Source organism: Callorhinus ursinus, unplaced genomic scaffold (genome assembly GCF_003265705.2).
Source record: "Callorhinus ursinus isolate GAN/ISIS: 27379988/994484 unplaced genomic scaffold, GSC_fseal_2.0 scaffold3, whole genome shotgun sequence".
NCBI classification, from domain to species: domain Eukaryota; kingdom Metazoa; phylum Chordata; class Mammalia; order Carnivora; family Otariidae; genus Callorhinus; species Callorhinus ursinus.
This window is the reverse complement of record NW_027397065.1, coordinates 48374949-48396406: the sequence shown is the minus strand read 5'-3', so window position 1 is coordinate 48396406 and position 21458 is coordinate 48374949. Positions and strand designations below refer to the sequence as shown.

Genomic DNA, 21458 nt, shown 5'->3' with positions numbered 1-21458 from the left:
GATAAACTGGTTCCTCTCCCTGGATATTGACACAAGGTGCTTAGTACCATATCTGGCCGGTAGTAAGTGCTCAGTAAACACTGGCCATAAAGGTTATTATGACCATTTTTTCTATGGTTGAGCCCCTTATTACTCTTTCAAAATATCCTTACCTTCCCTTGATGTAAAACTGTGTGAACTCCTGTGCAAGCTCCTTGAAGGCAGAAGGTATGCCTGTCTTGTATCATCACTGTACCCCAGTTGTCTGGGAATATTAGTTCCTGGTGCTCAATAAATATTTTTGTTGAATTTAGGAAATGGATGATAAGGTTTTGTCTAGTAAATAACAGGGACGCTCTGGACATGTCTCGGAATCTTAAATAACTGATGTTGTTTAAAGGGCATGGGGACAATTTATATCTATTATGGTAATTCATGGCACATCAGTATTAGATCTTGGATGCAAGACAGTATAAGGGGATGGAGGGGCATTCTTACTGTCCTCTGAGTGACAAAAATAAAACACACTTGATATCACAAGGTTAGAGTCAGATGAAGAATGCCATTCCCACCAATAAAGATAGAATTACTCAGGGAGGAGGGTGAATATCTAAAGGTCCCACACCCTGCTACACACACTTTCTGTCTCCCTCCCCCCAAAGGAAACTGTCCTATCATCACATTACCCACTATTTACAATGAGGCTGCCACATTTCCAGGGACTGAAGCCAGGAGCCAAAGAGAAATGTCGGTGTGAGAAGCCTTACGTGAAGTGACAATAAAAAGGAGTTGCTGATAAAGGAGTTCTGCCCTGGGAGAGAGCTGTCAGGGCAATACCCAGGGCTGGGGGATTTACTGATGCTAAGTGGATGGTGCCATAAGCCAGAGTGATTATCAGAGGTTTGAGTGAACCAAGGATGGACTTGGGCAGCCTGCACTGTGCGTGGGTTTTCCTGCCTTTGCCAGTCCTGCCCTCCTACCTCCCCAGGAGGGAATTCCTGGCCTCATTTTTTACTCGCTCTGATTGTTGGACACATTCTGCTACTGAATCTTCTTGGAGGCAGAGACCTCGGAATCTGACACTCTGGCCAGGTTCCCTGAACACGCTGTGTCTTCTCTCTTTGCCAGGTCTTTGCGATGGCTGTTCTTTCTACCTGAAATATATTTTTTAATATATATATATATTTTTTTTAATTTGGATATAGTTGACACACACTGTTACGTTATTTTTAGGTGTGCAACATAGTGATTCAACTTCTCTGTACGTTCTGCTGTCTCAACACAAATGTAGCTGCCATCTGTCACCCAGCAACACTGCTACGATGCCATTGACTATTCCCTATGCTGTGCCTCCCCCCCCAATGCCCTTCATGCATGTGCAACAGCACCATGTCCCCTCTCCTGGCTGATTCCTGCTTATCTGTCAGCATCCACGCTGGCACATCCTCTTGGAAGCCTTCTTTGAGGTCCCCAAAAGCTAGAGTTAGGTGTCCCTGCCTAAGGCTTGAACTCATCCCTGCCACAGTGCTCAAACTGAAGTGTTACCACCTACTTAGTTGTCGGGCTCTTCCCACGGTCAAGGTAACCATCCTTGAGGTCAGGGCTTATCTCGTACGCCAGTGCATCTCCACTGCCTAACGAGCAGTGGTTGTTAGATGTTCAGTGGTGGATGGATGGGGGGAAGGACAGGTTATGTGTATATATGTTCCCAGAGTTGACAGGGAGATGCATCAAGCACATCTCCGAGTTTTGTTTTATTTTAATATCCATAGACCCTCATCCAGTAACACACCTTTATCAAAGGCATGTGTGATATGAGAGGATCTTCTAGAGGCTGAAGCTGACCCAGGTACCAGGATTGTTTTTTACCAAACTTTCTGGGGAGGAAGGGGCAGCACATCACAGAGGTGAAGAGCTCAAGCCCTATGATCACACTGGTGGAGCTCAGATCTCAGGTGGGCCTTGTACCAGCCCTGTGCCTCACTTTCCCCCTTGTAACCTGCCTCATAGGAGGAAGGGAGTCAATGAAAGGGAATGTCCTTGTAAGTGCTCAAATGTCAGCTCCTAATTTTTACTGTCGGAGACATTTTATGCACCACTGCTGTCTTGAGTGGAGGGTACCACACACAGTCCAGCCTACTCTGATTCAACAACAGAGTGAGTCTGAGAGAGAGCAGTGCCCGGCAGAGTTCTGCTTCTGGCGCCCACTCTTTCTTCCTGCTTTCTGTATATGACCGTGCAGTCCCCACCTCCAGCCCCCTTTCTGATTTGCCTCCTCTCACCTACTCCCTATGATGTAACCAACTCATACGGCAGGTTAGAATTGCTTCTTACATAAAACTCAAGACTCTCGATGCATCTAGGTTTAGTGCTAGGAGTTTGCTACAATCAGATCCAAGAACTGAGCGCCTATACCTGCTTCTGGGCGTTGCTAAAAGTTTGGCCAGCAAATAACTATAGTGTTGTCAATCGGTAAACATGTTTGAGTGAATTAGAATAGAATCTAGGATGTTGGAGCCTGAAGGGATGTTACATACTACAGAGTTCAAACCATCATTTTACAGATGGAAAAACTAAAGCCCAGGGAAAATGTGTGATTTGCTCAAGGTCACATAACTGCTGTGTTATGATAAAACCAAAAAGAATCCTCTGGGTCTTCTGGCATCTAGTGTAGTCCTTTTTTTTTTTTTTTTTTTTTTTTCCAAGACCACCTTATCTGTTCTGATTGAATATTTACTGTGACAGATTCAAAGAAATGCCCTACAACTACTAAATGTATTTCTCAATATTTAACCAATGACTACATTCTCCATAGGCCTTGGGCTACAGAGTGCCTCTCTTTCAATCTCTCTCTCTCTCTCTTTCTTTCTCTGTCTCTGCATGTCTCTCTGCCTATCTCTCTGTCTCTCTGTCTCTCTCTTTCTCTGTGGCCGCTCCTGCTTGGTCAAAATGAGGAACTAGCTTGCAGGTCAGATGCCAAGCAATTCTGAGGGTCAAGGTCCACTCACGTAAATCCAGGCCAAGCTACCTCCAAGCCATGTTCTTTTAGGGAGCAGTGGGTAAATGTACCCTCCTAGCCTTAGAGTTAAGGGAAGATAAATTTGAAAAGGGAAAATAGGGAGCTCATTTGAGAGGGAAAAATTCCTGGCCTCTCGTGTGTCTAAGGATTTGATCATGTACACCAACTCCTATTTCTTACACCTCCATCTCCTCCTTTCCTCCTTTGCTTCTAAATTCTAGCAAGAAACACCAGCCATGAGGGCCCCAGAGGCCCAGCTGAAGGTATGAAATCGAGTGGATGACATGAGGGAATAGATGTAGAATACAAGATTCATATCCCACAGGATAATATTTCATCACAGCAGAGAGAGAAGAAATCCTAAAAATACCATACAGAGCATATTAAAACATTAGTTTTAACGGGTTTATGTGCTCCATCTATACACCTCACTCAGTAAGATGGATTGTGCTTTTTGACAAATCTATATTTAACATAGAATAATATACAATGAATGCTTCCTGGTGGAGAAATCCATATTTATAGAAATCTTGATTCTGGCAATTACAATAGATATTTAAAGAGTGCCTATTGTCTGCTGCGAATGGATAGACTGTCTTCGTTAGGGTGAAAGAGAAAACAGTCTGAGTGGGAAAGGACAAATAGCTACTTTAGAGGAGCCAGAGGTCCAGGGTGACCCAGTAGTCATCTCTGTTTGGGCCCAGCTCCCCCTCATACCCTAAGTCATGTGGACCCTTTTATCAAACATTTATCATGCATTCATTCAGTAAATATTCATTTCCCCTACCATGTCCCAGGCACTATGCTGGCTTTGGGGCACAAGTGGAACCCTTGTTTTCCGGGATTAACACTGACACAAGCAGATATAAACAAGCAAAAAGAGGAAGCGATTTCAGATAATAGGAAAGTCTGGGAAATAAGACAGGGTGATGTGACAGAGAGGCAGGTTGTGGGGAGGCAGGTGAGGGGAGTCACTACTGAAAAGAGGTGATGAAGGAAGGCCCTTCAAGGGGGTGAGATTTGAGCTGAGATACAACTGCCAAAAAGGAGTGATGCAATGAGCACTGGGTGTTATACACAACTGATGAATTATCAAAATCCACATCTGAAACTAACGATGTACTATGTGTTGGCTAATGGAATTTAAATTTTAAAAAAAAGGAGTGATCTTCACAAACAGGTAAGGGAAGAGCCTGCAGGCAGTGGAAGGGAGCAGCGGCCACAGAGTCTCAGGGCAGAGTGAGCTCAGAGCCCCAGAGAACAGCTACCAAGGCCCCTGTGGCCAGAGCAGAGAGCAAGTAGAGGGGTGTGAGGTGGGAGGGGTCTGAGGGGATCTGAGTTATGGTCAGAGGCTTTCTGTTTGCAATGAGAAACCTCAAAACTTTTGAGAGCTTTTGCACAAGGAAAGGAAATCGTGTTTTGTTTGTCTTGTTTTGTTTTTGCTTTTGTTAATTAAAAAGATCCCTCTTGCTTCCGGGTGGAGAAGGGATTTCACTGCTGAAAACCATATGCCATAAGCCTAGAGTCCATGAGAACCACCTTCAGATACCAGGAGGGCTGTGGAGTGAATTAAGAGCAGCCATTCCATGAGGTTCTGGTCTCAAAGAGTCATCAGTCAGTAAACTGGGCATCTAGAGAGGTCATGAGTGCCCAGTAACTGCAGGTATGCAAGCAGATGTTAATGCACCAGCCCAGTTTCCTATAGACAGTATTCTGGTTTTCAGTGGGAATCAGACAAATGACTTGTACAGTTCAGTTGCAATCTTTAAGAGATGAACTTTTAAGCCCATTAGCTCTAGGGACTGAATGGGAACTGAGACTCAGACAACTGGGTACCGTGGTTAGTTGCATTCTTCAGTGCAGCACAGCCCAGAGGATCTTCAATAACATGTTAAAAGTATTTGCCAACAAAGGATCCTGGGGACGTATGGACTTGACAAAATCTGGGTTAAAGTTGAACAGGATTCCTCACAACCTTTTATGTAACTAGTGTGCAAAAGTTACCTCCAAGATGCAGACAAGGTATACACTATTTCCCAGATCTCTTTGGCCAAAGAAGTCTCTTCTTTTTTAAGGAACGTCTGGTGGGACTAATGTTTCATGGGAACACATTTGGGTGATGCTTATATAGGATAATTTGAGACCCCCACATACAAGGTAATGTAGTGTCATGGAAACAGGTGATATGCTAAAGAGAACAGAGCGTCTAAGAGTACTAGCTTTTTTCTTCTTAAAAAAAAAACACCAAAAAACTGGTAATACCAAAGTCACAGGGTTGTAATGAGAACTGAATAGTCTAATATATGTGAAAGGACTGCAAAATACCTGGAAATACTGTTACTATGATGAGAATGATTCATCTCACAGTCCATATGAGCAGGGTAATTTCACACATTGGAGATGGCTTTAGGGTGGGTCACCTACTTCACTGGGGCAAAGACAATGAACCCTCATTCTAAAATGAGTTTAGTAGCTAACTGACATGAGGGAATAGATGTAGAAGATAAGATTCATATCCCACAGGATAATATTTCATTGCAGCAGAGGGAGAAGAAAACCTAAAAATACCATACAGAGCATCTTATAAATTTTACTGAGGTTTGGCCTGGGGTTTGGCCCTGTGACTTTGGCTTTTTAACATTATATTCTAACCAGCATGTAATAAACCGTAAACCAGGATTGGTAACTGCACGGGGATCTTACAAAATGGCTCCCATGGGGATGTTTACACAGCTAAACTATTACTATGTCTGATACACTGGGAGACCTGAAAAATCAGCTAGCAGGATGTACAAACACAAAGTGAACATTGGCAGAGAAATATACACTGAAAGCTAAGGGTAGACTTAGAAAATCAACACTTATTTTCTGAACATGTATCAGCAGCAAGCTGGCAGACCTTCTTCCTATAACAACTTTTAATGCTTTGCCTTAAAGTGTTGAGCAGTGTCATGGAAAGATGACTGGATTGAGGTTAAGATGTCTACCCAATTCAGATATGCCCTAGCTATGCCATCTTAGACATGTTCAGTAACTTTCTGAGCCTTAGTTTCTCCCTTTAAATAAATGACTCATTCATCCCTCTTCCACATTAAGAAGGTCATTGCACAGATAAAGTAAGAGAACATATGAAAATAGTTTGTGTATATTTATAATTGGTAAGCATGATAACATCTGGCATGGAATTGGTGCCTCCTAAACATTAGGTCAGACGGATGGGTGAGTGGGATGCACAGATAGGTAAAATGGATGGACAGCTGGATTAAACTGGTAAGTTGGAAGGATGGATGGATAGATTGGTTGGATAGGTGGATTGCCAGATGATAGATGAATGGAAGGATGATGAGTTGGGATGGATGAACTAGTGGATGGATTAGTTTTGGAGCCATCTGCTAGCTTCCTTGCAGCATCTTCTATTAATCCTTCTCTTCTCCTCCTCCAGTCTGTTCCCAGTTCTCCAAAGGAGTCTACGCCATCTTTGGGTTTTATGAACGGAGAACTGTCAACATGCTGACCTCCTTCTGTGGGGCCCTCCACGTCTGCTTCATTACACCGAGCTTTCCCGTTGACACCTCCAATCAGTTTGTCCTTCAGCTGCGCCCTGAGCTGCAGGATGCTCTTATCAGCATCATCGACCATTACAAGTGGCAGAAATTTGTCTACATTTATGATGCCGACCGGGGTAAGCCAAGGGTTAGGGGAGGGAGACTGTTGAGAGATGGAGAGAAAATTGCCAGCAGGAAGGAGAATTATGCCTCCCTGCCTCATTGAAAAGCATGGGGGGAATGATCCAGAAATGCATTATTTCTATGGACTGATTTCTCGGTGGCTAATTTCCAACTCACAGTGTGGAAACACATCCTTTGAGAGAGTAATCCCCTTAACACACCATGTCACCCTACAGCTCCCCAAGCTTCCAGACTCAAAGCCTAAGGGCCTCCTTTGAGTGGCTCATGGCTCACAGTTTATTTGTCAGGAGCACAGACTCTAGGGTCAGACAGACCTGGATCTAAATTCTATGTCTTATCCTCTCCAGCTCTTTGTCTTTGGGCAAGTTCTTGTATGCCTCAGTTTGACCATTTATGTTGAGGCTAAGATTTTCTATACCTTCATTCCCTCATCTCTGTAATAAGATAAACCTAATTTCTGCCTCCTAAAGTTGCTGTGAGGATTGAATGAGATGACTAGAAAGTTCCTGTCAGTGCATGGGACATAAGTGCTCAGAGTCCTCCATACATGTTAGCTATCATCATCATCATCACCATCATCATCACCACCTCTCCCTACCCTTCTAATTGTGCTACCACTTACATTTTGAATTTTACATCACGTTTTCCAAAATTTCCTTTGCTTTTTTTCTTCTCTGCATCTTTCCTCATGCTGTTCCTCTTTTCTGGAATGCACTTGCTTTCCCAAATCTACATGTGTGAATCCTCCCTTTCTTTTGCAGCCTGCTCAAACACTCTAATCCTGAAATGGGAACTATCCTCTTTTTTCTAATGCCTGTGGTGATTGTACTGGACTCTCCTACCTTCCCTTGAATACTAAATAGTCATCAGAACTTAGTCATTATTGGTATAAATAAATAAATGGATTATGCAAGGTCTGGAAACTGAGGCAGAGGAGTTTTGCCCTGAGTGAAAGGGAGGTTTTATTTGCAGGAAGGCCTGGTTTTACAGGAAGGCCTAGAAGACTTCAGAGTAGGAGGCTTGTGAGATCAATTTTTGGGGGTAGTGTTAAACAGGCATTATTCAATGAGGAGGAGCCAGCAGAAGAGACCAGAAACCCTCCGCTTTCTTCAATTTTCCCTCCCCTCTCCTTATTTTGAGGATTTCCCTTCTCAAACAGCAGTAATTGTAAGGATTATACCCGTAGAAGGGCTTTTTCAGGACAGCTTTATAGCATACTGAAGCTTGAGGCCTCAAAGTGGCAAACCTACTTCCCAGAACCCAGAAAAATGTAACTTTGATTACAGAGAATCACTTCTGTGGTTGGCAGAAACACCCATGCTCTTAAAGGACTCGGTCTGTCTCAGAAATCTGAGCTCAGATCTCTGCCATTTGCTGTCTATGTGACCTTGGGCCAATGACTAAATCTCTCTGAGCCTCAATTTTCATATCTGCATATGATATGTACCTCATAGGATTAAATAAATTGAAAACAAGAAAGCTAGTAGAATAGTGCCAGACACATAGTAAACTTTCAGTCAATGTGAGGTGTAAGGACACCAAATAGCTTGCATTGAAAAAGAAACAAAGATAAGAAGGCATACTTCTCCAAAGGAGACAGACACATGAAAAATGTTCCACATCACTTGGCATCAGAGAAAAAATGTTCCACATCACTTGGCATCAGGGAAATACAAATCAAAACCACAAGGACATACCACCTTACACCAGTTAGAATGGCAAAAATTAACAAGACAGGGAACAAAAATGTTGGTGAGGATGCGGAGAAAGGGGAACCCTCCTACACTGTTGGTGGGAATGCAAGCTGGTGCAGCCACTCTGGAAAACAGTATGGAGGTTCCTCAAACAGTTGAAAATAGAGCTACCCTACGACCCAGCAATTGCACTACTGGGTATTTACCTCAAAGATACAGACGTAGTGAAAAGAAGGAGCACCTGCACCCCAGTGTTCATAGCAGCAATGTCCACAATAATCAAACTGGAAGGAGCCAAGATGCCCTTCAGCAGATGAATGGCTAAAAAAGATGTGGCTCATATATACAATGGAATATTACTCAGCCATCAGAAAAGATGAATACCTACCATTTACATCGACATGGAGGGAACTGGAGGGTATTATGCTAAGTGAAATAAGTCAGTCAGAGAAAGACAATTATTATATGGTTTCACTTATATGTGGAATATAAGTAATAGCACAGAGGATCATAGGGGAAGGGAAAGAAAACTGAATGGGAAGAAATCAGAGAGACAAACCATGAGAGACTCTTGACTCCGGGAAACAAACTGAGGGTTGCGGAAAGGGAGGTAGGTGGGGGGATGGGGTAACCAGGTGACAGGCATTAAGAAGGGCATGTGATATGATGAGCACTGGGTGTTATGCGTGACTAATTAATCATGAAACACTACATCAAAAACTGATGATGTACTATATGTTGGCTAATTGAATTTAAATAAATTTTTTAAAAAAGAAAAAAAGGCATAACAGCATCAATCTAGAGATGATTCTTGAGGCCAGGCATCATATTGGTCACTGTGGGAGGGATTAGCAGGGTTACAAGGAAACAAATGATATATGTACAAAAGATTGATTAATAATGCAAGAGTGAAACAACCATCTGAAGTAGGCAGAAAAATGACCTCCATCTTCTCCCCCAAAGATGTCTCTGTTCTGAGAATTTTTGGAACCTGGAAGTGTGTTATTTTCAATGGCAAGAGGGATTAAGGTTACAGTTGGAATGTACATTGCTAATCCCTTGACCTTAAACAGATCATCTTGGATTCTTTACTTGGGCCCAATGTAATCACAGGGGTTCTTAAATGTGGAAGCTGGAGGCAGAAGAGTCAATGTTTAAAAGGTGACACGTGAAAGACTTGACCAGTCACTGCTGGTTTTGAAGTCGGAAGGGGCCATAAACCGAGGAATGCAAGCAGCCTCGAGAAGTTGGAAAGGCAAGAAAATCTTCTCCTCTAGAACCTCCAGAGAGCAACACAGCCCCCACTGACACATTGATTTTAGCTCAAGGAGATTCATTTCAAACTGACCTGTGGCAATATAAGATGATACATATGTGTTATTTTAGACCAATGAGTTTGTGGTGATTTGTTACAGCAGCAACAGGAAACTGAGACACCATTTATGTCTCAAAGATGAAACAAAGTTCCACTGAGTAATGGGCTCCTCTATCATTTAACTATAAATTAGAAGAGAATAATTTAATTCAATACACACTGATTGGATACCTACTATGTAAGAGGCAAAGTATCAGGTAGTGAACATCCATGAATTTGAGAGTTATTAGGTGCCTATTTCGATGTCAGGTTGGCACATTTAATAAGCAGCTACTAAATGCCCAATACAATTTATAAAACCCTTGCCATGTATCAGACATTCTTATTTAATCCTCATGATGATACCACGAGGTAGGCATTATTAACACCACCATTTTACCATTAAAGAAACTAAAGTTTGAAGAAGCTAAGTAGTCTTTACAGGGTCACTTAACCAATATATTGTAGCATCAGGATTGGAGCCTTTGGTTATATTTTTAATCACTAACACTACTGCTGGCTAAGTTCTAGAAATAGAAGCCCAAAAGAGACCTGCTGTCTGCCTTCAGTGAGCTCTGACTTGCACAGTGGGAGAAAGCTGAGCTGAACGTGGTAGAGGAGCCGGTGGGGGGAGACAAGGGAGGTGGGTGCCGAGTGGAGGCGGGTTGGTACCTGCGTATCCTGATTGCCACTTCTCCGTCTTACCCAATTTCAAGGTCTGTCCGTCCTGCAGAAAGTCCTGGACACAGCTGCTGAGAAGAACTGGCAGGTGACAGCAGTCAACATTTTAACCACCACAGAGGAGGGATACCGGATGCTCTTTCAGGACCTGGAAAAGAAAAAGGAGCGGCTAGTGGTTGTGGACTGTGAATCAGAACGCCTCAATGCCATCTTGGGCCAGGTAGTGCATGCAGCAAAGGCTCAGAATGGGTGAGGGCAGGGGTTCAAGAGGAAGCCAGATGGCCTTTTGCCCTTGGTGTTACAAAGAGAGCTCTTGACTAGATGAGAAGGTGACTTCTTCCCCACCTTCTGTAATTTATACATTTTAATTCTGAATTTTTCTAAAATAGCACAAACAATGGGAGACTGGACCTAGGGGTTCAAATGGTTCTCAGATCAGTTGACCAAAAACTTACCTCCAGGGTTTCCCTTTATGGTGAAAAAGCAGATTGCATTGCATTTTAGAGTTTGTGAAGCACTATCGCATGGGGAACACAGGCTATAGAGCCAGATTCCTGGGTTCAGCTCTGAGTTCTATTACTCAGTGGTCTAGCCATTGGCATCTCATCCATCCGGCCCACTGCTCTGTTTTAAGAGTGCAAGGAAGCAGCAAGCACCTCTCTACTGTTTCCTTAAATACACTCATGTGTATGAGAAATCCACTGATTGTACATTCTGTGAAAGGGCACTGTAACCTCAACAGTTTTTAGCCAGAGGTCTCTAAGCCATGGTTCTTCCTATTCTCAGAGTGAGAGCGCGTACCCACTTCACAAGTAGCAGGCCTTTGTGTTGATCTCTTATCTTTTTGACAAACTTAACACTTGTGTATCCAGGTGAACTAGCAAGAAAGTAGATTTGGCAATCATCCTTTAACAGTGCTATATAACTACAGATGGTAGCTTTAGGGACAGAGCTTGTTGATGGCCTTTCGAGACCCTGGGACCCCCATCTGGAATCTCGCCACCAGCTCAGCAACAGAACAGGGGAGATTTTGAAAATCAGGGATTGTTTAAGGCTTTAAGTATGCGTTCTACTCCACAAGGTATGGTTCTGGCCTTCCCTCTTGGAAAGAGAAACCAGAAAAAAATTGTTTCCATGAGATGGGCATTGTCTGGGCTGGACTCAAGGGATTTGAATGCTAGTTAAATGAGGCAGTATAGGGTAATGGTTAAGCACAGAGACCCTGAAGCCAGACTGGCTGCGAGTTAAACCCCAGCTCTAGTCTTTACTACCTCCGTGACCTACGGCCAGGTTTTTAATCTTTCTTGTCTCAGATTCCTGATATGTGAAATGGGCATAATAATAATTAGAGCTTTCTTCAGAGGGCTCCTGTGAGAGTTAAAACAATCTATTCATGTAAAGCACTTAGAACAGAGCCTGCCCCACAGAAAGTGATATATGTAAGCCTTTGCCTAGTTTAACTATTTCTAGCACCACCTAGTACTACCTTCTTGAGTCACTTCCCTCTTTGGTCATAAGTGTTCTCATCTGTAAAATAGCAATGATGGCCCCTGTTCTACAGAGCTGAGAAAAAGATTGGATGAGATAGCAGTTGGAAAAAGTACTGAATGATAAATTAGGTATTCTTAATAGACTGATGACTTGTCCTTTGTTGTTCTGTAGTAGACAGTAACCGGTGCTACCATTTTCTGTGCTCTTGCCATATACCAGACACCATGCCAAGTCCTTCCCATGCATCACGCCACCTCATCTTCACATCTACTCTATAAAGCCACTTCCATCATTTCCCCTAATTTATAAATGAAGAAACAAGGGACTATACTTGCCTGGGATTTCACAGCTAGCATGTAAGAAAAGCAAGAAGTTAAACCCATCTTAGTCTGACTGCAGGGCCCAACCTTCCTAAAAAGGTAACTTTTCAGTCTCTGCGGTCTCTAGCCACTTCCTCTGTCAAAAGACAAACTTACGTTTTGTAAGGAAGTGACTTGTTTGTATGGGCATCTTAGATGTAGTATATTAACTCTTTTAACTATTGGATTCTTCTCTTTTGAAAAGCAAGACCAAAGAGATGAATGGATCTTAGAGATCACTTGATTTACCGCGTGCATTCACATTTTACAGATGGGATAACTGATGGTCACATTGGTTGACTTGCCCTGGGTTCAGACAACTAGTTGGTAACAGTGATGAGTCTCGAATTTACATCTAATGGCTTATAGCCTGACATCTTGACATCATTCTAAACAATAGAACACTTGAATTGGGATCTTTTCAGTCTAATACAAATGTCCTGCCTCACCTAAGGTGGGAGATAGGGATTCTCAGTTCCAGGTAGGGAATTGCCTGTCTCTGTCTCCAGCCCCCCAACTAGAATGCCAGCATTATGAGGGCAAGGATTTTTGCTTTATTTTCTTCTTTGTGGTATTCACAGTGCCTTAAACAGTGTTTGGTACCTTGTAGGTATTCAATAAATAATTTTGAGTGCCTGGAAAGAATAGGGAATCAATGAAAGCTCTTGAAAAGATCCCAAATGTGAGATAGCTCTGAATATTTACAGGTTGGATAAGAGCTGGATTGGCTGGATAAGAGCCATTAAGTGGGAGAGAAGGGCATGTAGGGAGGCCCAGAGGGCATGTGAGGGCTGGCGTTCATAGGTTGGCTTAGCAGGGCAGGTGGAGGATGCTATGTGTCTACTGGGAGACGTGACTGTCACATGATTGAAAATATCCTTGGAAACAAGTCTAAGGAGTTTAGGGTTTATTCCATAGACAGTGGAGAGTCAGTAAAGGTTTGTGAGCAAGGAATAGGGTTATTAGAAGATAATGCTTTGTCAATATATTAGACACCAAATTATATAGTATAGTCATTAAGTTCAGAATGAGTTAAAGATAAGAGAGACCAGGATTAGGCCATCCATCACATCACCCTGCTTTACTGTCTTCATAGTGCTTCTCACTTGCTGAAATCTTGTTCATTTATCTGTTTATATATTTACCATCTGCCTCCCTACAAAACATGAGTTCAGCTTAGGGGGAGCACGAGGACCTTGCCTCATATGGCCACAGGTTGTCCCGAGCACATAGTATAGTGCTCGGCATATTGTCCCTGTTCAATAAATACCTGTTGGTTGCATTAATTAACCAGAGAAGGTTTTACAGAGTAGTTGGGATTCCGGCTCAGCCATAAAGTTTATAAATAATCAGAGAGAATGGAAAAGGACATTCCAGACACAAGGATTATGAATTAAGGCAGCCCAGTGGAAATGAACTTTGAGGAATAGGGTGAGCAAGGCTATGGGCTCCACATGAAATCGTACAGTACCTTTATAACACCTCTCTCAGTTGTAACCCTGGGGCATTCACCTCTTCATCTGTTTAGTGTGGGTCTTGTCCCAGTAAAGTGGGACCTCCAGGGAAGCAAGGACCATTCGTGTCTCACTTCCCACTGTATCCACAGCATAGTGCTCAGTACAGAATAAGCACTTAATAAATGTTTGTGAAAAGAAGGTAGGAAAGGTGGGAAGAGAGGGCAATGTGTGGGTAGGTGAAAAAAATGGGTGGGAAGGTTGGCATTATGTTGAACCGTATGAAATTGCTAATTTTTATTATCCAAAGTCATCAATTTCATCTGTTTATTATGTTTCGATCTATAATTTCATCTTGCAGAGACTATTCTTTTTTTTTTAAAGATTTTATTTATTTATTTGAGAGAGAGAATGAGAGATAGAGAGAGCACATGAGAGGGGAGAGGGTCAAGAAGCAGACCCCCCCGCTGAGCAGGGAGCCCGATGCGGGACTCGATCCTGGGACTCCAGGGTCATGACCCGAGCCCAAGGCAGTCGCTCAACCGACTGAGCCACCCAGGTGCCCCTTGCAGAGACTATTCTTATCCATTGCCTAAATGTGGTAGGTTTTGAAAGATCTCTTATTTGCTGTTTTATGTTTATTAGAAGCTGAATAGGTTTTTGGTAAAGGTATCTTATTATTGAAAGGGCAGCAAACCGTTTGACAAGAAGATGGAAAAGTAATGAAGAATTATTAATAAAACTATCATCCCAATAGTATTTGAGCTCCATGGCCTGGAATTTCACAATCTAACCACTGTTTCAGAGCATTCGTTGAGTGTGCTTGCATTTAATTATTCCCTACATTAAAAAAAAAAATATGTGAGCCGCTATGCACATATATCCAATTAAGTAGATGTCTGAATGTGAATTTTAATAACCTTGAAAATTTATTCAGTTAGACAAGAAGCCCAAGTGCTTCTCATATGTTCTATGCCTTCTTGTAAGAGTGGAGGAGAGGCACTGAGCAGAATGTACTAACCCCAATTTCATGATTAAAAAATAAAGAAATAGATCAAGTTAGCTTGCAGGCTGAGCTAGGGCTAAACAAAGGCCTATGCTCTTAGCTGTTCCTTGGGTGGTATGTCTGGCTACCTGAGCAAACCTCTGGATAATTCATTCCACAAATATTTTTCCTGCCCACAATGATTATAAAAGTCTGCACATTGAGGATGGAGGGGTTTGGGGGGATCCTGGCTCTTAATGATTAACCATAATTTGGTATTACATACAAAGACTCAACAACAGTCGGGTTCCTGTCTTGGCACTGCTGCAGGATCTAGGCAAATCATTTCTCCTCTCCGGGCCTGAACTTCCCATCTGTACAGTGGAAGGTTGGACCATCTGATCCTGACATTCCCTTCCAACTTCAGGTTGAATGGTCAGTTAATTCCTGGGTATCCAACTAGTTTAGGGAAGAAGGCACAATATTCAGGGAAAGAAGGAACCGGATCTGAATATGGTTCATGCAAGGAGTTGAAGGTCAAGAACCTACCTATATGACTATCCACCCACACCCATCCATCCATCCATCCAAGCAGCAGATATTGTCATTTCAGTGGCAGGGAATTCAACACAGCATAAGATTCATACCAGGAAAGAATCTCCACCCAGGGAAAGGCTTTATGGAAGAAGCAGTGAAATGAGCATTTCATCTGAATTTGGGGGGTTAGGATAACACTCCTCTACCAGTATCAGATAAAACTGATTTTAAGTCCTGCATCTGCCACTTAATAGGTGGGTAACCTTAGGGAGCTTATTTAATCTCTCCATGCCTCAATTCCTCATCTGTGAAATGAGGGTATCCATAATGCCACCATTGCTGAATGGCTGTAATACTGTAATTTGAGTACTTAGGATAGGACGGGCCACACTGTAAGCACTCGGTGTTAGTTGCTATTATTATTGCTGTTGTAGCTTTAATTGCAAATCTGATTGATGAAACCCTTCCCGTTGTGTTTTGTAGATCATAAAGCTGGAGAAGAACGGCATTGGCTACCACTACATCCTTGCAAATCTGGTGAGTGCAATGCACTGCTGGTGTTCAGCTTATGCGTCTTTGCACATGGGCCCTACCTTGCTTCTGCAGCCCCCAGCTGATGGGAACTGCCTGGTGGGAGGGGCCATTGAGAGCTGCAATACTAAGCTTGCCTTTTCCCCTCCACATCCCCAATTGTCAAACCACAGCACCCTGTTGGTAAACCTTTCATCTTCCTTAGAAGAGAGGGTCATCACACTCACTGATATGAGGAATTCTTAATCTCAGGAAGCAAACTGAGGGTTGCTGGAGTGGTTGGGAGTGGGAGGGATGGGGTGGCTGGGTGATAGATGTTGGGGAGGGTATGGGCTATGGTGAGCGCTGTGAATTGTGTAAGATTGTTGAATCACAGACCTGTACTTCTGAAACAAATAATACATTATATGTTAAAAAAAAAAAAAAAGAAGAAGAAGAAGAAGATAGCAGGAGGGGAAGAATGAAGGGGGGGAAGTCAGAGGGGGAGACGAACCATGAGAGATGATGGACTCTGAAAAACAAACTGAGGGTTCTAGAGGGGAGGGGGGTGGGGGGATGGGTTAGCCTCGTGATGAGTATTAAAGAGGGCACGTTCTGCGTGGAGCACTGGGTGTTATGCACAAACAATGAATCATGGAACACTACATCAAAAACTAATGATGTAATGTATGGTGATTAACATAACAATAAAAATTAAAATAAAATGAAAAAAAAAAGAAGAGAGGGTCATCACAATTGTAGATTGAATCAGCTCTGCCCCTTGACAATAAGGACAAAACCGGCCCATCTTTGAATGGACGCAAGGTATTTCCACCCCACTACTTTCGACCCTCTATTTTGATACCAGTGATAGTTTTACTGTTTATAAGTACAAACATTGGAATCACAATGATCCTAGGATTGACAGATCTTTAACCAGAAGCAGTTTTCCAATATGAATAATATTATGTCAATTTAGTTTTTATTCACTTTTCTATGTGGTATAGATTAAGCCTGTCTTCTTAAAAAAATTTGTTTTCATTGTAATGTATTGCATTTCTTTTTATTGGGCACAATTTTTTTCAGTGTTGTGAAGATTTGAGTCATCAAATAATTTTTATTCACCTTAGATTTTACCTAATAACATGCCATTATGAGTTTTGTTTTGTGGACATTATTTCTGGCAATTCTATTTTTCCTGGGTCATGTTTGGACCACCTACCTTTTTTTATCATGGAGTTTGATGCTTCCAGAATTTCATCCAAAGCCAAATGTAATTTTATTTTGCCTTTAGTCCCATTGTTTACATTTTTAAAAGAGCTTCATGTTGATATATTCATATACCATACTGTTCATCCATATAAAGTATACGATTCATTGCTTTTTAGTATATTCACAGAATTATGAAACCATCACCACAATCTAACTTTAAAATTTTTTCGTCATCCCAAAAAAGAAACCCCATACCCATCAGCACTCACTCCCCATTGCTCTCCAAACTCCTGCCCCCAGCCCTAGGCAACTAGCAATCTACTTTTTAAGTATTTGCATATTCGGACATTAAGTGGAATCATATAATATGTGCTCCTTTGTGACTGGCTTCTTTCACTTAGCATCATGTTTTCAAAGTTCATCCATATTGTAGCATGTATGGTACTTAGCTCCTTTTCATTGCCAAATAATATTCTATTATATGGCTATACTGCATTTTGCTAATCCATTCATTGGTTGATAAACATTTGGGTGGTTTTCACTTTTTAACTATTACAAATAAAGTTGCTATGAAATTTAGGTACAACCTTTTCTCTTGTGTATATACCGAGGAGTGGAATTGATGGGTTATATGGTAACTCTGTGTTTAACAACTTGAGGAACTCTAAAATTACTTTCCAAAGTGGATATATCTCCCAACAAATCAATAATAAATTTTTATATCGACTAAAATATTTCAATCAGTAACACATTTTGCCAATGTGACAGTTTGGGCAATTATCGGTTTTCCCTAATGGTAGCCTTTTCTACAAAGTTTCCTCGTTATCCTGGCTTGTCTTTGCAATTTTCTGTTTCCATCAAGATGTGATTTTTAAATTTTTATTTATAACAAAGTATATCATGTTAGTTTTAGGCATGTTATTTGGTGTTGATTATTTACGAGTAGCATTAATGATGAATGGAACCAAAGATTGCTATTTTCTACTTATTTTTGGAACAAAGGTCATTAGAACAAAGGCGCAGGGTCTGGCTATATGTAAAGGTCAAAATTGCAAGATCAAAACATGGGACCAAAACATGCTGCCTAATCCTTAAATTCTATTACTCTTTCTGACCCAATCTCCATTCCTAAACAGGTCCCTGCCTAAACCTTCTTTCCCTTCAAAACTTCCTTGCCTTGGCTGTCCCAATATTTCAGGCTCAGGACTAGAAATGAGAAGGACTCACTGAAATAGGTTAATTTAGACCCAGATGTTAATAGCTAAATATGTTATATTTCTCAAAGGTATTTGCCTTTTAAATGGCAGGTCGTTCTCCAGAGACTTTTAGGGAACAAGAGCCTCACCCTAAAAAAAAAAAATTTGCCAAGATAGACTTTTTGACATTGTAATGAAGCAGGCTTGACATCCCTCAGATCCCAGCTCCTTAGTGCTGGAAGGGACTTTGGAAATTAATGCCATCTAAGTCTCCTTTGCTTGCAGAGAAACAAAACCAGCAAGGTGGTGTGGCCAGGGGCACACAGCAAGGCAGGGATAGAGCTAGGCCTAGCACCAAGGTTGGTAGGCAGCATCCAATGCCACATGCACTGTTCTAGCAGGCCTCACCGTACAGACTGTGAGCACCCTGCTGCTCGAGAATACACAGAACAACAGTGGGGGCCTGCATAATCACCTCTCCAGGGTAAGATAGAAATTACGTATCAATGGCCTCGGAGCCACCGAAAGACCCTAGATAATTAAATTGCCAGCCTCCATCTGTTGCCAAGTGACCCCAAGGTCACAGCATCACCGAGTCAGCCCCTTGGGCTTCTGTATCCTTCTGATCTGCATTCTTCTTCTTCTGACCTAATGAGCTCTCAAATCCTTACAACTGCCAGCTAATAGGATGCAAATTGCATATACCATCCAAATACAAAAGACTTGCATGTTCCAATGGATTAGTTGATAATTAGGCTTCAAATTACTGATTAATTCAGTTCGAAACATAGGCGAGTATGTGGTGTGTGTTTTTCTTCCCCCTTCAGAGAAATAACGCAATTTATAAGATGATAATTTTTAGAAATTCCGCCACATAATTAGCCTGCTGCCGCATGGAACTGACCCCCCTCCTTCAGAGTGTTTGTGATTAGGGTGTAATTATAGAGTTAGAAACCAAGGAAGCTTTTGAAAGGTTTAACAAAAGGAGGGAGCTACACTTTTATTTCACAGTTCTTTCTCCACAAGAGAAATGGAATGCATGAGCTTAGAAGTAGCCAACAGCATTTTTCTAAAAGATCACTTTGGAAGGATTCAAATAGGCAGCTTTGGGGGGCTGCTGGAAGAGAGGAGGGAGGAGACTGTGGGTCAGAGAGGAGAGCTTTATGGACAGGGAGTAAAAACAACCCTGAACCCTCCCTGCCCCCCACCCCCTCTTTTTGTCCAGACACTACCCTTAGCCAGCTCTGTGATCTTGGGCAACTCTCCAGCCCTCAGTTTCCTTATCCATCAAGTGGGAATGACAGTGCCTGATCTGTATGCTTATAGTATTACCAGGAAGATCAAAGATGTTGCTGAATGTCACCATGTTTTGGAAAGTTAAACACTGATCTGCATAGGTGGGGGATTCTTCCTACATATACTAGACCTACCCATCTGTACATCACATATTGTGTGTGTATATATGTATATATACACACACACACATATATATGCTTATTTATATATTCATATTTTATATACAATAGGATAGATGTATTTATATTTCTATAACACTGGTATGTCCATAAAGTGTACTTGAACCTTGCAGAAACTGGAGAACTCTACTGTTCTTTCTTTTATTATTTTTAAAGAGAGAGAGCATGAGTGGTTGGAGGAGGGGCAGTCAGAGGGAGAGAGAGAATCCCAAGCAGGCTCCATGCCCAGTACAGAGCCCAGTGCAGGGCTCAATCTCACAACCCCAAGACCATGACCTGAGCCAAAATCAGCAGTCAGATGCTCAACTGACTGAGCCACCCAGGCGCCGCTATACCATTATTTTTTAAAAGAAGCACCTAGGCCCTGGAACCCACCAGAGGGCCAGGCTATCCAGTCTGGGTATCCATCCTCCTCCAAACCCCAGTACTGAATCTGTGTTCATTCCCTGCTCTGACGTTGTGGTCAAAGCAGACATCTACCAGTCAGGACCCTCCAGAGTTATAGCTCTTATCTTTGTGACATATCAGCAGCAAATCTTAGACCAAACTAGGGTTAAAACAGAGGGCCTGTGGACACCCCTCTAATGCACGTAGAGTTAGTTTGGGAAACACTGAGCTAATAGTTAAATGCTTCAGTGTCACTGAAATTGTAAAAATGAGTACTCACATTATGGGACAAATGACCAGATTATTAGTATTGATGATTAGAGTTTCATTGAAACAAAAAAGCACATTTTAAAATGCTTATAGAGAACTAGCAGACCTCTGAGAATTTACAAAGGGTCCAGCAGACCCCAGTTTGAGAAACACTTGAAGGTGTTGATTCTCTTTCAGTATGGACCATTTGGTGCCTCCTCAGGGATTAATAACAGTAAAATTAACAGCAATCCTTCCATTTTCACAACTGTTGTAGTTTATGTGACATTTTCTTATGCATCACACCACTGGCTTTTGAATGTCATAATACTCCAGTGAAGTAAGCAAGGTAGAATTCATCACCTCCATTTTACAGATGTGGGAACTGAGGCTCAGAGCCATTATTTGATTGAGCTGCAGAGGAGGAAGGCAGGCACCTAGTCAATGTAGTTGGGCTCTCGGGAATCTGACAAAAACCTAGTAATGTGAGCATAAGAGTAGAGCAACCAGCCTAACCTGATGTCAAGCCTCTTGGGAGCCACTGCCCAAGAATTCCTTAAACCCCTCCTGAATAGCAGTGACAATAATTACAATGACAGTAACTACTACAATTCACTGAATCATTGCTATATTCCAGGCATTAGGGAAAATACTTAAATGCATATCTATTAAACCCTACCATAGTCCTTGATAATATTATCCCCACTTTTCAGATGAAGAAACAGGTTCAGAAGGATTAGTGAATTTTCCAATGTCGCCAATTTTATAAAGTGATGGAGCCGGGCTTCCCCTCCAGGACCATAAAACTCCAAAGTGCACGTGCCTAGGACTGTGCCTTGTGACTGCTAGAGTGTGGGGAAGTTGGAGGAAGGAACAAGGGCTTGGGGGGCCGGGGGGAGTGGTCCTTGGCGCGAGGGCTTGAGTTTAAACATTGCCTACAGTAGGCCTGGAACTCAAACTTAGGCTCTCAAACTCCTTTTGGATGCCTTCTTAATTAGGCACTGATGGCACTTCGTTATAATTCTAATTTCTAGTGTATAAGGAAGCTGAGGGAGAGACAGTGAGGTCAGGTCACCCCAGGTCTCATATCTGGGGATCCGAACAGTCAGCCAGTCCCGCCATGTGGTTGCATATTAAGTCCCGTAGAGTTGGAAGGTTTGGTCCAGCAGGCAGTAAATTCAAGCCCC

At 42.2% G+C, this 21458-nt stretch overlaps 1 protein-coding gene across 5 annotated transcripts in view; it reads left to right on the top strand.

Moving 5' to 3' along the window:
- The window catches only part of GRIA1 (glutamate ionotropic receptor AMPA type subunit 1), a 299507-nt gene that overhangs the window by 144031 nt on the left and 134018 nt on the right, over nucleotides 1-21458 (top strand). For all 5 annotated transcript variants that reach the window (XR_012377477.1, XM_025867184.2, XM_025867186.2 and 2 more), the window contains exons 3-5: nucleotides 6441-6680; nucleotides 10452-10636; nucleotides 15726-15779. Coding sequence is in view for 4 of the 5 variants with exons in the window: in XM_025867184.2 (XP_025722969.1) it covers nucleotides 6441-6680; nucleotides 10452-10636; nucleotides 15726-15779 (479 nt within the window). In the remaining variant the exon portion in view is untranslated. The remainder of the gene's footprint in view (nucleotides 1-6440; nucleotides 6681-10451; nucleotides 10637-15725; nucleotides 15780-21458) is intronic.